General features: G+C 34.6%; 1 protein-coding gene across 4 annotated transcripts in view; it reads left to right on the top strand.

Annotated features, from left to right (window-relative positions):
• The window catches only part of SHOC2 (SHOC2 leucine rich repeat scaffold protein), a 96,682-nt gene that overhangs the window by 64,171 nt on the left and 13,132 nt on the right, over positions 1 to 19,379 (top strand). For all 4 annotated transcript variants that reach the window (XM_077877644.1, XM_077877641.1, XM_077877643.1 and 1 more), the window contains 2 exons: positions 417 to 554; positions 18,300 to 18,430. In XM_077877644.1, coding sequence (XP_077733770.1) covers positions 417 to 554; positions 18,300 to 18,430 — 269 coding nt within the window. The remainder of the gene's footprint in view (positions 1 to 416; positions 555 to 18,299; positions 18,431 to 19,379) is intronic.

Genomic DNA, 19,379 nt, shown 5'->3' with positions numbered 1-19,379 from the left:
GTTGAATTTGGTTAAAAAATTAGTGAGCTTTAAAGTGTGGAATATACAAACATAAATGTGGTTGATGATTACTTAGAACTGTGTATATAATACTGGTGGTCATGTATATTGGTAGTCCTCTGTAATCAACATTTTAAGTTTATCAGATTTCATTTTCTTTATTTTTTCTTTTTTTATTGAGGTATGATTGACAGATTACATTTGTTCCAGATATACAACAACATTGATTCCAGGTGACTCAATATTTGTAAGATGTCATTTTCTAACACATTTCAGAACTTGTGTTTGATTTTTACATTTTTCAGAAAGAAAGTACAATTATGATATAGAAAATGAAGTTTTTTTCTTTCTTTCAGTCTTGCTTAATATATTCTTTAATAATTCTTGTTAAATATTTATGTTGATCAATTTTACAGGTGAATTATGTAACCTCATTACGCTGGATGTAGCTCACAATCAACTTGAACACCTCCCAAAGGAAATTGGAAACTGCACACAGATAACCAACCTTGACTTGCAGCACAATGAGCTGCTAGACCTCCCAGATACTATAGGTATGAATGAAGAAAGAAGACATTGATGGTCATTTATAGTTACTTAGACATTAAAAAGACTACTTTTGATCCATTTCTATATTAAAAGTTAAAATTTAAAATTCATTATTATTAAAGTAGTAAAACTTCTAAAAGAGTATATTTTTAAATTGCTTTTTATTTCCATTTCTTGGTGAAGAAAATAATTAGATTTTAGCAAATGTTGGATCATAAAGAAGATTGTGGAATATTGAGTATATATTTTATTATAATTCTTAAATTGCAGAATGGGTGCATTTTCTGCTTTTGCTTATTTCAGAATGTTGCTTGCTATTATATAGGGTATGGTCTCTTATGCTAAATCAAACACTGAAAAATAAAACCACTGCTATTTAGTCTTTAAAACATGGGCAGTAAAAAATAAATAAATAAATAAATAAATAAATAAATAAATAAATAAATAAAAAAAAACATGGGCAGTATAGCTTAAAGCTTGTTCATCTCTACTGTTGAAGGGACTAAGAGATCTCTTGAAGTACAAAATAGCCAGACTCAAAAAGTTGAAGTGTGTTTATTGTGATATATTTGCATAGTCTTTTGTTTATCTTTCTAAATGTCCATAAATTTATACAAACACTAAAGGAAATTTTTTAAAGTTTGGACACCTTTGTAGTTAATGGTGTGTTATAAGAAAACTGTAATGTTTATTTAGGAAAATTACACCTGTACCTAATTTTTGTAATTTCAGTAATGAATATTTATGAGGTTCTGTTACAATATCATAAGAGGCCTATGATGATATGTTTCTCCAGAAGGATTTTTGTTTGTTTTTGTCAGGTACCTAAGGGGCCACTTGAATCCATCTGTGTTCTAAGGTTTGAAATTTTTCTGGTCCTACATGTCATTCAGAGGTATTCTGTAGACGAATTGAAGGGCTGTTTTTACTTCAGGTTTACCCTGAGTGCTAGGATGCAGCCCTCTAGTATCCCAGTTGATTCTGACTTCTGGACTTCCCACCATTGGCTGATTGTAGATTTTGACTCTTGGCAGATACTTGCCTTCTTAGCTGCATTTTCTAGTTAGAGAAGCACTCTTAGGACAAAATTTTCTCCATTATTTTGCATATTTCTTAGGTTTCCAGCTGGTTTCTGACCTGGTAATTAGTCATTATCTTGTTAGCTCTCTGACTTTTGTTTTGGACGTGTTTTTAACTTTTTTTGGTGGAAGGGTTTGTCTGAATTAGCTAGTCTACTATTGCTTGAAACAAGTAATTGTTGAGGATTTTTTTAGTAAGTTATAATCTGTTTTTAGGTTACAGGGCAATTAATTTCAGACTTCTTTAGATATAATAGCTACCCATTAGAACTTTTATCTTCTTGATTCTTGGCCCAGAGTTCTTTATATTACATTACTATATTTAGTAGCAACAGACTAAGTAATTCTAGTTAACTAGTTAGCTGCATTAGATTCATTTCTGAAAGGTAAGATGGTATATAACATATGGTGAACTATTCTAGTATATTCTTAATAATTTTATCAAATTTTCTATATAAATAAAAGGATCTAATTTCTGGATCATTAGGGACTGGGACACAATTATTATTATTATTTTTTAATCTTAAAATGGCCAAAATGAATAAAGAGCAGTGATCCTAGAAGAAAAAAGAGCATAGAAAAGATATGTATTACATATCTAACATGGTTAGACTGATACAAAAAAGAAGCAAAGAATACATTCCTTAGAAATATCTTTGCCATATAAAGTTTAGTTTAATGGGAAATACTGTGTAATATAAGGAACATATCCAGAGACTAAAATAGCAATGTGTAGGATAAGTGGAAGAAGTCTCTTAGTATCTAGAACGAAAAGACAGAAAGATACAAAATAAGAGTCATGAGAGAGAGGACTAGAAGTTCTAGAAAGAGAATAGAGGTAATACAATGAAGAAACTAATAAAATATAATTTTATAATCTTTCCCTGAACTATGACAAAAACTCAGATAATATGATTGTCACTGCTTACAAAGAAGACATAATGAAAAAAGGTACATTCTGGTAGAAGTTTTAAAAATTAGATTTACTTAATTGCTTTGAATACACCATATAGTGACATGTAATGTTATAAAATCTGTCTTTGTCTAGTTTCAGTTTCAGGGTAATGCTGGCCACATATAATAATATGTATATAATGTGTATACATGTTATATATATGTTATATAATAACATTTTCCTACAATAAGTAGGAAAATGTGGGAACACTTTGTATAAAGTTGGCATTTTTTTCTTCCTTTAATATGTGGTAATAATTCATCTGTGAAGCCACCTGAGTCAGGATTTTTCTTTGTAGAAATGCTTTTAAAAACAATTTCAATTTTGGGCATGTGGGTGGCTCAGACGGTTGAGCAGTAGACTGGATTTTGGTGCAGGTGATGATTTCAGGGTCCTGGGATCGAGCCCTATGTTGGTGGGGAGTCTGCATGAGGATTCTCTCTCTGGTCCTTCTCCTGTGCTCGACCACTTTCTCTTTGTAAAATAAATAAATCTCTAAAAAAGTTTCAATTTCTTTACTAGATACGGAACTATTTAGATTATCACTATTTTATTTTTTTTGAAGATTCATTTATTAGAGAGAGAAGAGAGGGAGCAGAGAGAAGGGGGAGAGTCTTAAGCAGATCCACCCTCAGTGTGGAGCCCTATGTAGGGATGCATCTCAGGACCCTTAGGTCAGTACCTGAGCTGAAACCAAGAGTTGGAGGTTTTGGGAGGCTTAACTGACTATGCCATCCAGATGTCTCTCACTTTATTCTTTAGTAAACTTAATCATTTATATCTTTCAATGGGTCCATTTCATTTGTTATAGTTAATAGGCATAAAATCGTTTGTAATAATCCCTTATTTTGATAACTGTAGAATCTATCGTGATGTCGCTTTTTTTATTCCTGGTATCAGTAACTTAGATCTTTTCTCTTTTTTTTCCCTGTCTAGTTAGAATTGTATCAATTTTATTGATTATTTCTAAGTTTTACTGACTTTCTGTATTTTTTCTCTGGCTTTTATTTCATCGATTTCTGCTTTGACCTTTAATCTTTTCATCTACTTTGAGTTTTATTCTTTTTTAGTTTCTTGTGATGGAAGCTTGAGGTCATTGATACGAGTTTCTTGTTTTGGGGGGTAGTTTGAGTTATCTCGATTTAAATGACATATTTAGTTTGTTTTGTATGTTCTTACATTTTTTTTTGTTTACCAAGTATTAGTTGAATGCCAGGATGATTCTTTCTTTGAGAGAAAAGTTCATTTTATGAAATAAGTGGGGAAAAATACCGATTGGTGCTCTATAGACATATTTTCTACCATTTAAGTGTTCATACATTTGAATTAAAAAAGATTCTAATTGACGGGTCATTTTTTTCATAACAAATCTTGAAGGTTAATTTCTCACCTCTGTCCCACTTCCCCATCTCTTAAATGTATTTTACTTAATAACTTGATTTGGATGAATTCTATATGAACAGATTTTTCTTCTACTTACTTTCTTTTTTTTTTAATTTATTTTTTATTGGTGTTCAATTTACCAACATACAGAATAACCCCCAGTGCCCGTCACCCATTCACTCCCACCCCCCGCCCTCCTCCCCTTCTACCACCCCTAGTTCGTTTCCCAGAGTTAGCAGTCTTTACGTTCTGTCTCCCTTTCTGATATTTCCCACACATTTCTTCTCCCTTCCCTTATATTCCCTTTCACTATTATTTATATTCCCCAAATGAATGAGAACATATAATGTTTGTCCTTCTCCGATTGACTTACTTCACTCAGCATAATACCCTCCAGTTCCATCCACGTTGAAGCAAATGGTGGGTATTTGTCATTTCTAATAGCTGAGTAATATTCCATTGTATACATAAACCACATCTTTTTTATCCACTCATCTTTCGATGGACACCGAGGCTCCTTCCACAGCTTGGCTATTGTGGCCATTGCTGCTATAAACATCAGGGTGCAGGTGTCCCTGCGTTTCATTGCATCTGTATCTTTGGGGTAAATCCCTAACAGTGCAATTGCTGGGTCGTAGGGCAGGTCTATTTTGAACTCTTTGAGGAACCTCCACACAGTTTTCCAGAGTGGCTGCACCAGTTCACATTCCCACCAACAGTGTAAGAGGGTTCCCTTTTCTCCGCATCCTCTCCAACATTTGTGGTTTCCTGCCTTGTTAATGTTCCCCATTCTCACTGGTGTGAGGCGGTATCTCATTGTGGTTTTGATTTGTATTTCCCTGATGGCAAGTGATGCAGAGCGTTTTCTCATGTGCGTGTTGGCCATGTCTATGTCTTCCTCTGTGAGATTTCTGTTCATGTCTTTTGCCCATTTCATGATTGGATTGTTTGTTTCTTTGGTGTTGAGTTTAATAAGTTCTTTATAGATCTTGGAAACTAGCCCTTTATCTGATATGTCATTTGCAAATATCTTCTCCCATTCTGTAGGTTGTCTTTTAGTTTTGTTGACTGTATCCTTTGCTGTGCAAAAGCTTCTTATCTTGATGAAGTCCCAATGGTTCATTTTTGCTTTTGTTTCTTTTGCCTTCGTGGATGTATCTTGCAAGAAGTTACTGTGGCCGAGTTCAAAAAGGGTGTTGCCTGTGTTCTTCTCTAGGATTTTGATGGAATCTTGTCTCACATTTAGATCTTTCATCCATTTTGAGTTTATCTTTGTGTATGGTGAAAGAGAGTGGTCTAGTTTCATTCTTCTGCATGTGGATGTCCAATTTTCCCAGCACCATTTATTGAAGAGACTGTCTTTCTTCCAATGGATAGTCTTTCCTCCTTTATCGAATATTAGTTGACCATAAAGTTCAGGGTCCACTTCTGGGTTCTCTATTCTGTTCCATTGATCTATGTGTCTGTTTTTGTGCCAGTACCACACTGTCTTGATGACCACAGCTTTGTAGTACAACCTGAAATCTGGCATTGTGATGCCCCCAGATACGGTTTTCTTTTTTAAAATTCCCCTGGCTATTCGGGGTCTTTTCTGATTCCACACAAATCTTAAAATAATTTGTTCTAACTCTCTGAAGAAAGTCCATGGTATTTTGATAGGGATTGCATTAAACGTGTAAATTGCCCTGGGTAACATTGACATTTTCACAATATTAATTCTGCCAATCCATGAGCATGGAATATTTTTCCATCTCTTTGTGTCTTCCTCCATTTCTTTCAGAAGTGTTCTATAGTTTTTAGGGTATAGATCCTTTACCTCTTTGGTTAGGTTTATTCCTAGGTATCTTATGCTTTTGGGTGCAATTGTAAATGGGATTGACTCCTTAATTTCTCTTTCTTCAGTCTCATTGTTAGTGTATAGAAATACCACTGATTTCTGGGCATTGATTTTGTATCCTGCCACGCTACCGAATTGCTGTATGAGTTCTAGCAATCTTGGGGTGGAGACTTTTGGGTTTTCTATGTAGAGTATCATGTCATCGGCGAAGAGGGAGAGTTTGACTTCTTCTTTGCCAATTTGAATGCCTTTAATGTCTTTTTGTTGTCTGATTGCTGAGGCTAGGACTTCCAGTACTATGTTGAATAGTAGTGGTGAGAGTGGACATCCCTGTCTTGTTCCTGATCTTAGGGGAAGGGCTCCCAGTGCTTCCCCATTGAGAATGATATTTGCTGTGGGCTTTTCATAGATGGCTTTTAAGATGTTGAGGAATGTTCCCTCTATCCCTACACTCTGAAGAGTTTTGATCAGAAATGGATGCTGTATTTTGTCAAATGCTTTCTCTGCATCTAATGAGAGGATCATATGGTTCTTGGTTTTTCCTCTTGCTGATATGATGAATCACACTGATTGTTTTACGAGTGTTGAACCAGCCTTGTGTCCTGGGGATAAATCCTACTTGGTCATGGTGAATAATGTGTGTTGGATCCTATTGGCTAGTATCTTGTTGAGAATTTTTGCATCCATGTTCATCAGGGATATTGGTCTGTAATTCTCCTTTTTGGTGGGGTCTTTGTCTGGTTTTGGGATTAAGGTGATGCTGGCCTCATAGAACGAATTTGGAAGTACTCCATCTCTTTCTATCTTTCCAAACGGCTTTAGTAGAATAGGTATGATTTCTTCTTTAAACGTTTGATAGAATTCCCCTGGGAAGCCATCTGGCCCTGGACTCTTGTGTCTTGGGAGGTTTTTGATGACTGCTTCAATTTCCTCCCTGGTTATTGGCCTGTTCAGGTTTTCTATTTCTTCCTGTTCCAGTTTTGGTAGTTTGTGGCTTTCCAGGAATGCGTCCATTTCTTCTAGATTGCCTATTTATTGGCGTATAGCTGTTCATAATATGTTTTTAAAATCATTTGTATTTCCTTGGTGTTGGTGGTGATCTCTCCTTTCTCATTCATGATTTTATTAATTTGAGTCTTCTCTCTCTTCTTTTTAATAAGGCTGGCTAATGGTTTATCTATCTTATTAATTCTTTCAAAGAACCAACTCCTGGTTCTGTTGATCTGTTCCACAGTTCTTCTGGTCTCGATTTCGTTGAGTTCTGCTCGAATCTTTATTAACTCTCGTCTTCTCCTGGGTGTAGGATCTATCTGCTGTTTTTTCTCTAGCTCCTTTATGTGTAAGATTAGCGTTTGTATTTGAGTTCTTTCCAGTTTTTGAATGGATGCTTGTATTGCGATGTATTTCCCCCTTAGGACTGCTTTTGCTGCATCCCAAAGATTTTGAACGGTTGTATCTTCATTCTCATTAGTTTCCATGAATCTTTTTAATTCTTCCTTAATTTCCTGGTTGACCCTTTCATCTTTTAGCAGGATGGTCCTTAACCTCCACGTGTTTGAGGTCCTTCCAAACTTCTTGTTGTGATTTAGTTCTAATTTCAAGGCATTATGGTCTGAGAATATGCAGGGTACTATCCCAATCTTTTGGTATCGGTTCAGACCCGATTTGTGACCCAGTATGTGGTCTATTCTGGAGAAAGTTCCATGTGCGCTTGAGAAGACTGTGTATTCAGTTGAGTTTGGATGTAAAGTTCTGTAGATATCTGTGAAATCCATCTGGTCCAGTGTATCATTTAAAGCTCTCGTTTCTTTGGAGATGTTGTGCTTAGAAGACCTATCGAGTATAAAAAGAGCTAGATTGAAGTCACCAAGTATAAGTGTATTATTATCTAAGTATTTCTTCACTTTGGTTATTAATTGATTTATATATTTGGCAGCTCCCACATTCGGGGCATATATATTGAGGATTGTTAAGTCCTCTTGTTGGATAGATCCTTTAAGTAGGAGATAGTGTCCCTCTTCATCTCTCACTACAGTCTTCAGGGTAAATTTTAGTTTATCTGATATAAGGATGGCTACCCCTGCTTTCTTTTGAGGACCATTCGAATGGTAAATGGTTCTCCAACCTTTTATTTTCAGGCTGTAGGTGTCCTTCTGTCTAAAATGAGTCTCTTGTAGACAGCAAATAGATGGGTCCTGCTTTTTTATCCAGTCTGAAACCCTGCGCCTTTTGATGGGGTCATTAAGCCTGTTCACATTCAGAGTTACTATTGAGAGATATGAGTTTAGTGTCATCATGATATCTATTCAGTCCTTGTTTTTGTGGATTGTTCCACTGAACTTCTTAAAGGGGAATTTTAAGAGTCCCCCTTAAAATTTCTTGCAGAGCTGGTTTGGAGGTCACATATTCTTTCAGTTCCTGCCTGTCTTGGAAGCTCTTTATCTCTCCTTCCATTTTGAATGAGAGCCTTGCTGGATAAAGTATTCTTGGTTGCATGTTCTTCTCATTTAGGACCCTGAATATATCCTGCCAGCCCTTTCTGGCCTGCCAGGTCTCTGTGGAGAGGTCTGCTGTTACCCTAATACTCCTCCCCATAAAAGTCAGGGATTTCTTGTCTCTTGCTGCTTTAAGGATCTTCTCTTTATCTTTGGAATTTGCAAGCTTCACTATTAAATGTCGAGGTGTTGAACGGTTTTTATTGATTTTAGGGGGGGATCTCTCTATTTCCTGGATCTGAATGCCTGTTTCCCTTCCCAGATTAGGAAAGTTTTCAGCTAGAATTTGTTCAAATACATATTCAGGCCCTCTGTCCCTTTTGGCGCCCTTGGGAACCCCAATTAAACGTAGGTTTTTCTTCCTCAGGCTGTCGTTTATTTCCCTTAATCTATCTTCATGATCTTTTGTTTGTCTCTTTTTTCCTCAGTTTCCCTCTTTTCCATCAACTTGTCTTCTATGTCACTCACTCGTTCTTCCACCTCGTTAACCCTCGTCGTTAGGACTTCTAGTTTGGATTGCATCTCATTCAATTGATTTTTAATTTCTGCCTGATTAGCTCTAAATTCTGCAGTCATGAAGTCTCTTGAGTCCTTTATGTTTTTTTCTAGAGCCACCAGTAGCTGTATAATAGTGCTTCTGAATTGGCTTTCTGACATTGAATTGTAATCCAGATTTTGTAACTCTGTGGGACAGAGGACTGTTTCTGATTCATTCTTTTGAGGTGAGGTTTTCCTTCTAGTCATTCTTGATAGAAGCGCAGACTCTTCTCACTGTAGCATTCCAGGTGTTCTCTCTTTAATTCTCAGGCCGAATTCATAGATTTTCAGGATAATTTGAAGCTTTTCTAGGTAATTTGGTTGGGACTGGTGATTTGGAGACCCTACTCTTCCGCCATCTTGCCCTGTATCCCCTCTACTTACTTTCTTTGGTTGTTGTGTGAGTTCTGATTACCTTGAGTCGCTTATAGGAGCTCCATGTTGGAAAAATAAATAATCCCCAAATAATTCAGTTGCAAGTTCAACTCTGGAGTTTCATGTGGGTTTCAGAAGAGTAGGTACCTAAGGTCACCTTAGAGATAGGCTAAAATGTCTTGGTCCCTTATTTGTTGATGAGGAAGTTGTGTCAATCTTTCTTTCTGGCTGTTGGGATTTGATTACCTTTAAAAATGTAGTTTAATGGTATCTTCCAAATGGAAGATTAAAACCCTATTTCTGTAACAGAGATGGGCATTTGGGTATAATAGGGAGATTAAGATGTTGTAAAATGAGAATGAGTAACAATTTTTGGCAGAGGAAAATGCCACTTGATTCTCTTTTTTTAAAAATTTTTTTTAATTGGAGTTCGATTTGCCTGTATGTTCTGACATTGAAGATTTCTTCCCCATCTATGCATGTAGTACTATAAATTTCCCTTTAAGTATTGCTTTAGTAGCATTCCACAAATCCTGATATATTGTTTTCCTTTTTCTTTGGTTTAAAATACTTTCTAATTTACTTTTTTGTTTCTTCAGTGATTTATTTAGAAGTGTGGTGTGTTGTTCCCAGTATCTGACAGTTTTGCAAGGGTTTGTTCATAATTTCTAACTAAATTCCTTTGTGGTTGAAAACATACTCTTTGTGACTTGAGTCATTTAAATTTATTGAGGCTTATTTTATGGCTCAGTATATGGTGTATCTTGATAATTATTCCATGTGCAACTGAATGTGTATTCTGTTTTTGTTGAATAGAGTGACATAGATGAGACAGTCAGTGAATTTATTTTATTATCTTTTTTTTTTTTTTCCTCCTAACATTTGTTGGATGTGCTGTCGGGACATATGACATTCATGGTATATCTTGTTAGGCTGATCTGAGGTGGTTTTTCATCTTACTGTTCATCAACAGTCCTGTTGTCGTAAGTTGCCCCAGTCATCTCGTGGTTGGCTCAAGTCAATCTTGTAGTAGTTTTCTCAGAAATGGTTCGTAAGTAATAGTTCCCTAGTTCTAGAATGCCTGTAACCTTTATACTTGAACAGTTTTGATGGATATAAAAAACATTGGGGACCTTGAGCTTTGTTTCCTTGAGCATCTTAATAGAACTTAAGAGATCTACTCTCTTCTGGCATTGAACATACAAAAGTATAAGGCCAGTCCATTTTTTTCTCATTGTAAGGGACTTAATCTTTTTGCCTGGCCACCCAGAGTACTTTCCTTATTTCTGAAATTCAAGAACTCTATTATATTTCTCAGTGTTGATCTTTCAGAGTCCATTTCCCTGAGTTCCTCTGAGCCAATTCAACATATAGGCTTAATTTTGATAGTTATATGTAATTTATATACTTTTTATAGTTTTCTTGAATTACATAGACCTATTTAGTTTCTGTTTATGTTTTTACATTGCAAGATATGTCTGTAAGTTTGCTTATTTTGAATAACCAACTAATTGCAACAGTAAAGGAGAAAAGAAAGAATAATGCATGATCGATTTTCGGTGGAATGTTGCATTAAGAAAAAGCACTTTTAAAAAGCACTTTTAATTTTTATAAAATTAAAGTCTTGCTCAGTTTTAGAAAGAAAAATAAAGATTATTTACTACAAATCAGACAGGGGAACCAAAATTAAAGATGCTTGAGATGTTACAAAGTTAAATATTCTTATCCCTCTCACTGAAGCTTAGTCATTGTATGTTTCTTAGGATATTATAGATGCTAAACACCTTGTTGCTTCTTAAGCATATCAGGCAAAGTTCTAGTGTCAGAGTCTTTATACTTCTTAGTCTCTCTGCTTATGACTCTTTCTCCTAAATGCCCACATAATTTCCTCTATTCTTTCAGCTGATCAAATGGATGTATATGTATAAGTCATCCATGCTGTTCTTTCTCTCAAATAGTCCAACAGTCTTTTAATATTTTGTGCATATATCTGTATCTCTGTTATGTCAGATAACAATGAAAGGAGGATGAAATTAGAGTACAAAGAGGAATACCCTGACAAAGTATAGGTGGTGGTGGATGATAAAAATCTTCCATTTACTCGGACTAGGATCAAGGTCTTTTGGATTTACTTCCTCTGACAAAGGGTAACTTCTCCATGTATCCTCCTTCCTCCTGGCTTTCTTAATTTTATATATATCTTTCTCTTCTGTCAGAATTAACTGTATTTTAAGAATGTTTATTAATAATGAAAACATTTGGCTTCATTATTAATCTGTTGTGGTTAAGATATTATCTCAGAGTAACACAGATGCCTTCTATTCTAGAACATTCTACATGACCACATTACAAGTATGTATTGGAAATCAGTGAGAACTGAAACATTAAGATAATTGTAAACATTTTATTTATTTTTATGCCTTGATAGTTGTCAACAAATGGAGTATTTCTAGCTGTTAATCCAAATAATGTAAAGTAAGAAATGTTTATTGAATTTTTTATAATACTGTCATTTATTATATATCATGTTTATTAAAAATTCTATTGCCTTTTCCATCCCTCTCATCCCCAGTATTTTGACTGTATAGCAGAAGGTTGAGATTTGGTGAGAAATTCAAACATTTTGGTCTTGATTTATTACAAATCTCAGCAGTCTTAAAATCATTGACCTTTGGGATTCTCCCTTTCATTTATTGGAGAAGAGAAATTCACCCAAAACATTTAGTGCTAAACTTAATTGGAACTTAGTTCTCCTGATACTTTTCCTGTTTTTCCTATGCTACTTTTGGAAAATATAACTTAAAAAAAAAAATCCTCACCTATCCTGCCCAGTCAGTGTAAGTCCTGCAGTAGCTGCCCTGGTGTCCTTTACCTGGGCTAAAGAAACTTGCCCTAAATTCATATTTGAAATGATATCTTTAAAGTGTCACCTGACAATCAAGTTTTCAAAAAAAAATCACTTTTTTTCCTTGCCTTTTTTCTTATAAGTAGACCAAGATGTTTTTACCCCTTTCTTTATTTAACATGAACACTCCTAGAGTAGTTCTCACTCCTTGACAGTGTAATCACTGCCATTTAATTTACATCCAGGCTGAGCAGCAGTGCGAGGATCACTGACAGCTCACAGGATGTGGAGAAGAGGCAGAAGGAAGTGGGGAGGGGACAGCTGGTTGCAGTTAAGCGAGAGAGTACTTCAAAACATATTTCTAGTTTCTCTGGTTAACCATTAGTCTACTCTGTTGAACAGAATGTATATTTTCTTTCATGTTAATATTGTCTAATTCAAAAATCAGTCATGAACTAAAGAAAATATTAAACTTCATTACAGAAGTCATTTTGTTTCAAACTATGAATTTGATATGTTAAAGCCTTTTGTGATCTCTGGTCATTTTATGAAACCAGGGGTGAGGGGACGTAAGAGGTCTCAAGTAGGAAAAAAGTATTTTATTTTCTATTTCTTCTCAAATGAGATAAAGAGAGAAATCTGCAACAAGACCTTGCCTTCAAGGCTGGAGCACAGAACAATTTACAGAAGTCTTTTGTTGCACTGGGCTCAGAAGAAATTGTTAGAGTAATTATGGTTATATCAACAAGTAGAGTTTTAGTAATTAGGTTTTAGGTAATTACAGTGCAGCTTCATATAACAACTTTACTAGTTTTCTTTTTAATGGTGGCATTCTTTGGGGTTTTTGACGTTTAAGAATTTTTATATTTTCAGTTTGCTTTCACTTTTTTGGCTCACTGTTCCTGGAGAAAAAAGTAACTGACATTATTTCATCGTTAGAACTATGTGCCTTTTATACTGGTCTGGTTTTTGTTTTTGTTTTTGTTTTTGTTTTGCTACTTTGTTAAAGTAAGATTAAGATCATTTGAGTTAGAGTTTTACTGAACAGTTATACTGAATTAACCTATAGATGTTGATTATATTTGCTGAAATTAAAAGCATCTAATTTTAATTCATAGCCATTTGATGTTGCTGTATTTTAAAAATCTGACGGCCTAAGAAAACAAGCTGTCAGAGGCAGAGCACAGAACAATTTACAAAGTTAAGCACTTAAAAGCTAAATGCCAGTGATTGACAGTGATCAGCCTACATTTATACACAGAAGCTCAGCAACATTGATTTTATTTCTTAGTCACAATGGCTCAACATTAAAGCAAGCTGTGGCTTGATTTCTAGGTTGTAGTTTAGTTTGTGGTAAAACTGCTCACTGAAAGAGGCTAGAGTTGAAACCACTAAGGGGGTTGAATCATAGTAAATATCAGACTTCTGATGTCCAGCTTTTTTCCTGGCACAAGAGAGTTTTGATATTTCATCCTTAATTTTTTTCATCGCTTTTATTTTCCTGAGAGTAATGGATTTTGGCAAAATGTGGATGACTGAATATGCCATGCTGTCAGTAAAGTGATAAGAATTTTGCAAATGTGAATTTTTCATCAAAATAGCATATTCTTACAGATTATGTTTTTAAAAGTTCAGTTTCTACCACACCAAAAATAAAAGAAAACAAAAACCAAAAACGGGGGAGGGAGGAAAAGTTTAGGAAAGTTGGAGATACTCTTATTGTTTAAATAACCACTAATTTTGTACTAGAATTCTAGAAACCTATTCTGATTTTAAAAGTGCGGAATTCCAGAGTTATATTGTGTTTAGAAGAGACATTTCAGGAATCTGGTTCTATTTGTTGGGCTTTTGAGTTGACAAACATTTAGAATTTGTTATACTAATCTTTGTTATTAGAGAAAGTTCTAGGTTTTTATGAGAATAAAAAATGTTTAAAATATTGTATTTGTGTACCTGCTCTGCTCTAAACGTTAAGTGAGGGATGTCAGTTGATGGAGCAAAAATAAGGGGCTTTGTGCTTTATTCTTTTGGCAGATTTCAAAGACTCTGGTAAATGCTTCTGCCATTTTATTACATTGGAGCAGGTTTCTTCTATAGGGAAAACAGTGGTATGAAGGAGAGAAAGGGATGGTCTTACTTCTGGGTTTTGTTTTGTTTAAGATTGCATTTACTTATTTGTTAGAATAAGAGCACAACCAGGGTGGGAGTCGCAGGCAGAGCAAGAAGCTGGCTCCCCGCTGAGCAAGGAGTCCCATGTGGGACTGGATCCTAGAACCCTGCAGGTTAACGGTTAACCATCTGAGCTACCCAGGCATCCCTGTTTTGCTTAGTTTTTTCCCCTAAGAACAACTGCCTTTTCTGTCTTCAACTTCATACAGCAGATTAAAGTTTTACCATAAGATTTTTGAAGTTCTTTAAAATCAGGCATTCTCACAGCTTAGAGAAAAATTTCCATCTTTACCAGCTTTGTTGTAGCTATAGTGGCCATGAAACATGGGCTAGGCAAAGAATAAAATATTGATTTCTTCCCTTCCTCCCTATTTTAAAATGAGAATGGGTCAAAGAAAAGTGTCTCATATAGTTTTAAGATTTTACATCTTGCTCCTAATGGAGAGGAGAACAAATAGTAAAAATGTTTTAGCTTCTGCAGTTTATTAAGAAAGTATGAATGAATGCCTGCTGTGGGCTTAGCACTGAAACATATTCTTTGAGGAGATCGAAATACATAAGGCCTCACTCTAAGGGTTTTCAGTCTGTTGGGTAGAGAAGTAACTAATCCGTGTAATAACTGACAACTTAAAAACAAGCATAATTATGCCATCTTGTAGTGAAAACAATATGTAGCCATGAGTCCAGTTTACAGGGAGATCACCGAGATCTTGATAGAATGGTCAGGAAAGCTTCATGAACAAGTGTGTTAGACTTAGTATGGAATAAAAATGCTTTCTTTGAGCACAACAGTTTGGGAGAAAGAATGAACATAGTCTTCTCTGTCAAGAGGCAGCAAGCTAACTGGAGCATAGTCAGTGAAGATCTTGACGAATGATTATTTGAAATAAGGAGCCAGCTGAGTTTGATTCTAGCTTTGCCACTAACTAGTTGGTGGCTTTGATAAGTCTTTTCACATATCTCATGCTAAAGTCCATGCTTATTAGATGGCTCTTAACTGCTGCTGCTTAGGTATTTTTTCATCTTTTTTATCAGAGTGCCTAAGAATTCAAACAACCATACTCTGTATTCCCATAATTTAGCTCATATCTACACTTTATGAAGAAGATGAGCCTCACAGTGTAAAGTGTCCAAATGTCTTACCTCTACATTATTATAAAACATCTAATGTAAAATATTCAGAAAAAGAACGGTATAAAGATATTGTAGTTTTTAAAATTAAAATGACTTTAGAATTATACACTTTTTCTTTATCAAAATATCTTTAAATGACAAAACTAGAAAATTAGGAAAAAGTCAAGTTCAAAGAAAAAAATTTTAATCTTCTGTAATTCTACCATACAGAGATAACTGTTAATTTTGATGTTTTCTTTCCACTCTTTTCCACTTGTTTTTTACATTGTAGAGATCGTACCTTAACATCATAGATTCTTTCACATCTTAAAATTTTTTGTAACATAATTTTTTGTAGGTATTAGATATAGCAGAATATATATATATATATACACACACACACACACACACACACACACACACTATAGAGCAAAATCATGTTTTGAACATCTGTTATGTATCAGTTATTTTGCTACTTAATCGTATTTAACCCTGAGAGTGATCCTGTCAAGTATTTGATGTTATCTCCACTTTATGGATGAGGAAATAGACTCAGTTAAGTAACTTGCCCAGAATCAGATAGATAACATAAAATTCTTTGTTTTATCTGTGGCACTGTGGTGTCTCTAGTTTAAATAATTCTTCATATATTCTTGAATAAATAGATTGTCTCCATTTTTTTTCCACTACAAATGTTAATTAACATTTAACCACAAAGCAGATTATTATCTGGGAAGCCAACTTTTAAGAAACATTTATATCTTATTCAATGTCATAGTGCAGTGATAACTATTCTTGACCTTATTTCTAATCTCTAAATTCTCTGGGGCTTTGGACAGTCATCCAGTGCTCAGCTTGTTTTTCCTCCCCTCCAAAATTGACACCTCTTACTAGAATATCATTAGAAAGATTCAGGGAAGCATCCTTAGTTAATTTAGAAAGCATTTTTAAAAAGATTTTGTTTATTTATTTGACACAGAACACATAAGCAGGGGGAGCAGTGGCAGGCAAAGGGAGAGGGAGAGGCAGGGAACCTGGTGGGGAGGTGAGGCTTGATCCTAGGACCCTGGGATCATGACCCAGCTGAAGGCAGACACTTAACTGACTGAGCCACCCAAGCGCCCCCTAGAAAGCATTTTAAGACAAAATTAACTTGTCTTTGCCAAATGATTGTTTCTGTCATTGCATTTGAATTCAGTTTTCTGCCTATAGGAATCTTAAACAGAACCAGCAAACTCTTGGCCTAGTTTCGAGACACTATTATAAGAGAGTATAAAAGTAAATGAAAATAACATACCTCTGGAATAGTTCCAATTACAGTTCTTACAGGAATTGAAATGTTTGCTAAGTTTTTCTGCATTATAGTTGGCTAGACTTAGGGTATTTAATTATCAGAATATTACCATTATCAATGGCTGATTTTTGCCTTGAGGATATAAAGAGTAAAAATTAGCTCTATTTAATGATTTCTTATAACTTTAATCACTGATATCTTCAGCAAGAGGGAAGGATGCAGATGAATGATAACTAGATAGAATTATGAGGCATAGTGACTGCCATCCTAGGGTTTCAAGGCTTAATTTATGCTAAAAGCTAATATATGTTTTCTGTACGTACTGTAGTAATGTTATATCTAAGAAAATTATTCATTTGATAATTTTGAAAAATGGTCAAAGCAAAAGGAAAGAAATGGGCAAACTTCAGAAGGATGGTGAAAATCAAGACATCAAAACACTTGTCTCCAGTTTGTGACACAGGCATCTACTTTTGTAATTTAAACACTGATAATACTGTTTAATTTAAAACTAGAAGCTGGTTACACTACATTGACATTTAAACTTGGCCCATCTAAATATGTGATACCAGCAGTTGTAGTTTGAAGTCAGAAAAGAAATTAACAAACCATGACAAGGAATTACATTGAACTAAATTAAATTCTTGTACCTTTTCCCCCCTCTTTCTGGTATCAAAATGAACTTGTTTTCTAAAGTATATCATTTGGGGAATCAAATTTGATTTAAACTTTTTATGACGGCAGATATATTCATCCAAGTAGCCTGCATGTAGCTTGCCAATAACACTAGCCTATTTTTCTGCTGTTTTTTTATGTATTCAGTGATAGCTAAATTGTGCTCTAACTGGTATTCTTAGATAAGAGACTATAACTTTCACTTTTGTTTGTAATTTTATTTTTTTATTTGTTTTTTAAGATTTTATTTTATTCATGAGAGAGACACAGTGAGAGAAGGGCAGAGATATATATAGGCAGAGGGAGAAACAGGCTCCATGCAGGGAGCCCAATGTGGGACTCAATCCTGGGACTCCAGGATCATGCCCTGAGCTGAAGGCAGACATTTAACCACTGAGTCACCCAGGTGTCCCTTGTTTGTAATTTTTAAAAATTGGCTAATTTTTTACTATCAGTTTGACCTTCAGAAATGGAATATTCATATTTCAGCTTATGAAAAATACTAAACCTTTCCAATTTCACAAAATAATTGTGCATCTTATATTTAAGTAATGTCACTTGAAATTTGGAAATTTCTTCAAAATTACATGAACATTTGTTATATAACCATTGTTCTGTGTTGGATGATGGTTCTATAGATTCAAACGAGATGATTATTATAAGTTTAAACTATATAATACTTTGATGTTATTCAGTTAGGCCTTATATAAAGGTCAATTTGTTATTAAAGTATGCCAATACTTTCTAGTAATTCATTTTTAAAATTGACTTTATGGCTATGTATTCCATTGTTTCTCTAAGACAAGTGGACACAAAAGTGGTTTCAATTTCATCCTAATTGATAGAGTGCAGTATGTAGTTCCTTGGTACTAGGAGTTAAGGATCTTGCCAAAATAGTACTGCTCAGTAATTCGTATATATCTAGGGAATAGCCAGGGACAGTGACAGATTTATCAGATTAAAAGAAAAAATTCCTTTTTTTTGTATTCACAGGAAACCTGTCCAGTTTAAGTCGTCTTGGTCTGAGATACAACAGACTGTCAGCAATACCCAGATCACTGGCAAAGTGCAGTGCCCTCGAAGAGCTAAATTTAGAGAACAATAACATTTCTGCTCTACCAGAGGTGAGAGGTGGTAAATCTTTACAGCTGGGTGAATAATTTGATTATTGAAGTTGTTTAAATAATGAATATAGTACAGACATTTAGCTGCCAGTAAGATAAATATTCTGAAGAAGAAAGAATAGGAATGATTATAGGAACATACTATTTTTTTCTTTTTTCATGTATAGAAGGGAGAAACCAAGGTGAGAAATCAGTGTGCTACATTCCCATGTAAGCATCATGCTTCTCACATCATTTTGGAACTAGTAATAACAGCTACAGCTATTAAGGAAAAGTTGTATGGTTGCTTTTAAAACTCAACTACCCAGCCAGTTCAGATATTTTAAAAAGTGCTATAGAAAGATGATCCAGGAATAGAATGAGCTACATAGAACACATTACTTATTAATCATATTAATATTAGCTGTAACATTTTATGACCCAAATTATTACCCTGCTTATGCAATAGTATTAAAGCCTATTTAACATATACCAGTCGCCAAAATTTGTTATTTCTTAACACATTTTTAATTTGGGTTTTGTTCTATGAAAAAATGTTTTCACTTATTTTGCTTGGAGATTAATTGGGCAGAATGCAATACTCTTTTATTCTTTTGCCTTCTTTTGCTACATATTATTAATTAGCATACCCACAACTTGTATGTTTGCTTATTCAAGCACTAGATCTTATTGTGGTATTCTAACAAATAAAATAATGGAATTGTTATATTACTGATTGAACTTCGCAAAGTCTCTCTTTTTCTTATAATTAAAGATGTTTTCTTTAAGTGGCCCTTTATTTCTAGTTTTTCCGTGTGTGTGTGTGTGTGTGTGTGTGTGTTTGAATTAAAAATAAAGATGCTTTGGATGAATGTTTGTTTATAGATATATACTATGATTTTATAAAGAATAATTTGAGTATTTGAAGATATAGGCTTATAGCAATTAGCTATAAAATAAATGTATTTAA

Source organism: Canis aureus, chromosome 29 (assembly GCF_053574225.1).
Source record: "Canis aureus isolate CA01 chromosome 29, VMU_Caureus_v.1.0, whole genome shotgun sequence".
Classification (NCBI taxonomy): Eukaryota; Metazoa; Chordata; class Mammalia; order Carnivora; family Canidae; genus Canis; species Canis aureus.
Note: the sequence above shows the minus strand (reverse complement) of the source record. Positions and strands in the feature narration are given on the sequence as shown.